The sequence below is a fragment of the Triticum dicoccoides genome, chromosome 5B, assembly GCF_002162155.2.
Source record: "Triticum dicoccoides isolate Atlit2015 ecotype Zavitan chromosome 5B, WEW_v2.0, whole genome shotgun sequence".
Classification (NCBI taxonomy): Eukaryota; Viridiplantae; Streptophyta; class Magnoliopsida; order Poales; family Poaceae; genus Triticum; species Triticum dicoccoides.
The window spans coordinates 468,395,296-468,400,926 of NC_041389.1; the positions used below are offsets into that span (position 1 = coordinate 468,395,296).

The following is a 5,631-nucleotide window of genomic DNA, read 5'->3' on the forward strand; positions in this document are numbered from 1 at the left end:
CTCGCTCGCCTACCTCATGCGCCGCTGGCGCGAGAAGATCCGCTCCTCCACGCCGCTCCACGTCGTCGGCCTCACCGAGATCTTCGCCATCTGCGGCCTCGTCGCCTCGCTCATCTACCTCCTCAGCTTCTTCGGCATCGCCTTCGTCCAGTCCGTCGTCTCCAACAGCGACGACGAGGACGAGGACTTCCTCATCGCCTCCGCCCAGCCGCAGCCCAAGCCCGCCCCCGCTCCCGCCCCCGCCCAGTGCGCGCTGCTGCAGAGCGCCGGCCCCGCGCCCGAGGTAATGCCGGAGGAGGACGAGGAGATCGTGTCCCAGGTCGTCGCCGGCAAGATCCCCTCCTACGTCCTGGAGACGAAGCTGGGCGACTGCCGCCGGGCCGCCGGGATCCGCCGCGAGTCGCTGCGCCGGATCACGGGGAGGGAGATCAACGGCCTCCTGCTCGACGGCTTCGACTACGCCTCCATCCTCGGCCAGTGCTGCGAGATGCCCGTGGGGTACGTGCAGCTGCCCGTGGGCGTCGTCGGGCCGCTCCTCCTCGACGGCCGCCGGCTCTACGTCCCGATGGCCACCACCGAGGGCTGCCTCGTCGCCAGCACCAACCGTGGATGCAAGGCCATTGCCGAGTCTGGCGGTGCTTCCAGCGTCGTGTTCCGTGACGGGATGAGCCGAGCCCCCGTCGCCAGGTTCCCAACCGCCCGCCGCGCCGCCGAGCTCATGAGATTCTTGGAGAACCCGGACAATTTCGACACTCTGTCTGTCGTCTTTAGCAGGTATACTAGACTAAATAAGCTCAAGATTACTGCCACTATTGTCTGTCCTCTTCAGCCCATGCTCCACTCGCACGACAGATGTCATTACGCTACGACTTGTCTTGTGTTTGACGATATGTTGATGTGCCGTCAGTCCCCATCAATCAAATCAGCGCTGTTTCTTTTTTAACCCCAAAATGCTCCGTTTGCGCAGATCAACGAGATTCGGAAGGCTGCAGGGGGTCAAATGCGCGTTGGCAGGAAGGAACCTGTACATGAGGTTCACCTGCAGCACTGGTGATGCCATGGGGATGAACATGATCTCCAAGGGCGTGCAACATGTGCTGGACTACCTAGAGGGGGATTTCCCTGATATGGATGTCGTCAGCATCTCAGGTATTTTCGCACGTTTATAAATCAGTTTGTTTTTCCTTTCTTCCATCGTGAAAAACGTTGTACCAGTGATAGATTATTATTATTATTGTGGCTAATTATGACTTACCAGGCAGGGGTGAACGAACGAATGTTTTCATTCGAAAAAAAACCCCCCACTTCCATTGAATGCTTCAGAATTGCCATGTGAAAACAGATAAAATTGCCGTGCTGTTGTAAAGGGTTTGCCATGTTCTAAAGTAAAAATTGCCATGCTCAGAAATATTGCCATGTTGACTGAAGAGAATTTCCATGCTACATCAACGGAAAGACCTTAGTTCTATAACATTTTGGATAATTTTGTAGTTGATGGATGGTTAGATGCTGGTACCAAAGAATAAGAGCACAGCAGATTCTCTTAATTAAATCCCATTCTGCAAATATTTAAACTCAAGAGAGTTGATGAATGAAGCAACTGGCATGATAGATGTTTAAGGTGTTTTAATTGGATTCCCCTACTTGTTATGCAATAGAAAGCGGCAGATGAGCCTTGATTGTTATTTTAATTGGATATCCCTTTGGTGCCAGCTCTCGATCCAAACTGACGTGGACTCGAGTTGTTTTCATTTGTAGTAGTTGGGCTACCTTTTTGTCCAATCGCTCCAGCTTGCTGCCAGCTCTTGGTACTTCCGAGAGAGGACGAAAATTCACACAAGGAAATTTGGACAAGGCCACCTCATCCTTGTCTTCCCTATTGCTCCCTCTGTTCCGAATTACTTGTCGCACGTATGGATGTATTTTAGTTCTAGATACATCCATTTCAGCGACGAGTAATTTGGGACGGAGGGATTATGTCCTACTCATGTTTCGTCATAACACAAGTAATACCAGTCGCCGAATTTTGCACAGTACAGTCATAGGGCGATGTTCCAATCTGTAAAAATCTCAAGTGGTTTATAGATATTGAAAACTACTTTTAGGTTTATACTTAGTCTAGTTACTGTTGCTGATTAGTACCAGATATGCACCATATTCATAGCAATACATTTATACTTAGTATAGTGGTATGCAAATAGCTTTTTCACATATCTTTGGTGCTACGTAATTTCCTAACTAAACTTCCATAAACAACAGGCAATTTTTGTTCTGACAAGAAATCAGCTGCTGTAAATTGGATTGAGGGGCGTGGTAAGTCCGTGGTTTGTGAGGCAATAATCAGAGAGGAAGTTGTGCAGAAGGTTCTCAAGACCAACGTTCAGTCTCTCGTCGAGTTGAACGTGATCAAGAACCTTGCTGGTTCAGCTGTTGCTGGAGCTCTTGGGGGTTTCAATGCCCACGCAAGCAACATTGTATCAGCTATCTTCATTGCCACTGGTCAGGATCCTGCACAAAATGTTGAGAGCTCACAGTGTATCACGATGTTGGAAGCTGTAAATGATGGCAGAGACCTTCACATCTCCGTTACTATGCCATCCATTGAGGTACGAAGCAATACATTTCTTCATGATTGAATCATGCTCCTCATATTATTTTTATATGTGACAATCTGGAGTTTATGTTGATTGTCTGTTATTCCCTTATTTTGTTATCCACGCATTGATGATTTTTGCACTTCAGACCCTGATTCTTTGTCAAGAACCATTGATTATTCAATCAATTAGATGGCATCCTCTATGTGAATAGGAAACCCTTAACAAATATCAATACCTTGGTATCCACTAATTGTATATTTTGTATCATGCTGTTTTTTTTAGAACATGCTGTTGATCCTATAATGGTCCCACCCATTTAATTGCAAACATCTAAATATATGTTAGTGAATTATCCCTTTGTTAGGTTACCTGTAGATTTTAAAATAACGCTGTCATACATAGGGCTTGATTTTGTTGTCATGGCATGTTCAGCTATGCTTGCTTGTTCTTTCTTTAGAATAAGCTCTGTATATGCCAATGCCAATTTTATTTATCCCTTTGTGGGACATTGTTCTCCACACCATCTGGTTTTCTAAACTACTATTCCTTTGGTTTGCTGTTCACTTGCTCGCTATTGTTTTCGTCATCAGCCAGCTCAAGTTAGACCGGCTGTTATCTGTTTTATTAGTTGCTTAATTTGTAACGTCGTGTTTGCTATTATTGTCGAGAAAGGCATCCATCGCCTGTACATGATTGGGCTAATTATCATCATACACCTAACCTTCAGCACCAACTATGATGTATATATATGATATGAGCTGATGGGTTTGTTGTGATGATCGAAATGCAGGTGGGCACAGTTGGTGGAGGCACGCAGCTGGCCTCACAGTCGGCCTGCTTGGACCTACTGGGAGTCAAAGGCGCCAACAGGGAATCTCCCGGATCGAATGCTAGGCTGCTTGCCACGGTGGTGGCTGGTGCGGTCCTGGCTGGCGAGCTGTCCCTTATCTCTGCTCAGGCTGCCGGCCATCTGGTCCAGAGCCACATGAAATACAACAGATCCAGGAAGGATATGTCCAATGCCGCCGCTTGCTGAAATCACAACCTGGGCCCTTGCCAGAGCAAATAGACAAACCGAAATGTTCGCCGGATATATAATCCCCCCCTTCACCTTTGTGGGAGTGGACAGACAAGGAAGAGGGAGCTCACAGGTTAACAGTTGATTCCTTGTGGAATGGGATGGCAATGCTCAGGAGGTGAAAAGGGGAACCCCATCGGACGAACGGTTTGTCTGGAGATCGGCCATGGTTTACCAGGAGGAGAAGAGAGCAGCTGTATTTACCGACCTGTGCTTCCACCCTGGACATGGCCTATTTATTTTCTTGATGTTGTCCCGCACAGCGGCCACCCCGTGTGTGTGCGTCTTGTTTTGCCCGTCTTGAATCTTCTGACCCCTTCGTTGTTTTTGTCCAAAGCTTACATTACCCTGTTTCTGTTCCCTTCTGTTGCTGCTTCAGGAATGCTTGTAGTAACATTGTAACTAATTCAGTTTCGTCTGTTTGATCTTTCTATCCTGCCTGTTGCCCTTGGTGTAGTTGGTCGCTCGCTTGTAAAGAAATGTGGTCCGTGATAATTTTACCCGTTTGTTTTTTGGTTCAGCTGAATCTGTTCTCCTCATGACCATGTTTGCTTCCGATGCTTTTTCCTGTAAATTAATCGCCTCGGCAGAGTCCCAGCTGTTGTTTGTTCTGCCAGACTATCTATGTTAAGAAATTATTAGTAACACAAGCATGGCAGCACTCATGGCTAGGTCCTGGCAGGAATAAGAAATACAAGTATGGCTCTCTAGCAGTCGCCACCAAAGCCATGTTGGATACCGATGGTTTCCAACTAGTAGCACGTATATCATTTAGAGTGATCGTCGACTCGTCGAGCGACGCACTAGTTGTGGCGACTGTGCCCCCGCTAATCAATCATTGGTGATTAGCCCGGAGAGTGCATCTATCGCTGCCGGGCCAGAGAGCATGGGGCAGACACCAGATGGCCGGACACGAGCTCGTGATCCACGGGCCCAAGAAGCAGACAAGATTTTTCACCATCTCCGGGCGCGGTCGCCGGTCGACAGGCTGCATGCATATGCCACCAGAAACCACGTACAGCCGGTCCATGCAATCGCACCACATGGCCTGACGGCCGGCCGGCGCTGCGCTCCTCGTGGCACCGCATTGACTTGTTGTTTCCTTTGTCTCAAACAAAAAAAAAAACTTGTTGTTTCCGTCCTTGCCTTGCGCCGCTGTCCGTCACGTGCGGCAGCAAGTGACAGCCGAACGATTCTTTCCTTTTCCGGTGCCACAGAGCCCATCAACAACAGGCCCATTTTCCTTTTCTTCCTATTTGACGCATAGGCTGATGGATAGCTAGGTAATGCCGGGAGTGCCGAAATCATTAGTTAAGGGTTATCCCTTGCAAAGGTCACTCATCACCTTAGATGCTGACAAGTGAAGCACTCGCACCTTTTCCTCCTTTTTTCATAAATTTGTTTATTTGAAATGTTTTCTCTTTTGAATCATACGTCCAAACGATGAAGCGTTTTCACCATTGGATTTATTGCGTTGAGATGTTTGAAACTAGATTGTCAATAGGGTTTGACAAAAAAAACCAAAAAGGGGAAAAGAATTTAAAAAAGGAAAGAAAAAAGGCAACAACAAACCGAATACAAAAAAAAAACCAGAGCCTGGAAGCAGGGTCGTGGTTTGCACCTTTTTTTGAAGCACATGTTGTGTTTTTTCCTTTTTTTTCTTCCAGGGAAGAACAGGTTGAGCTTTTCGTAGAATCCCATGTTGAGCTTTCCCCTTCTTTTTGAGGATGCGCAACTGTGCCTTTTTCTTTTCAAGATGCTTCTCGCAGATACAAATCTCTACTTCTTGTGGAAGCATTGGTTGTGCTTCTGACGGAATTACAGGTTGTGCTTCTCGTTAAAGCACGTGGTGTGATTTTCCTTTTTTCGAGAAGCACACAGTTGCTTCTCGCGGGAGCACATATTGTGCCTCTTGCAGAAAATACTGTTTCTAATAAAAAATAGGTAATCCCCCCC

At 47.3% G+C, this 5,631-nt stretch overlaps 1 protein-coding gene across 1 annotated transcript; it reads left to right on the forward strand.

Annotated features, from left to right (window-relative positions):
- Position 1: 1 nt before the first annotated feature.
- Positions 2-4,195, forward strand: LOC119309763 (3-hydroxy-3-methylglutaryl-coenzyme A reductase 3-like; the record flags this gene model as incomplete). The annotated part of the gene is made up of 4 exons (XM_037585686.1): positions 2-774; positions 968-1,149; positions 2,260-2,606; positions 3,388-4,195. Coding segments are annotated over 4 exons (1,548 nt in total), but the record flags the coding sequence as incomplete, so codon positions are not given.
- Positions 4,196-5,631: the final 1,436 nt, after the last annotated feature.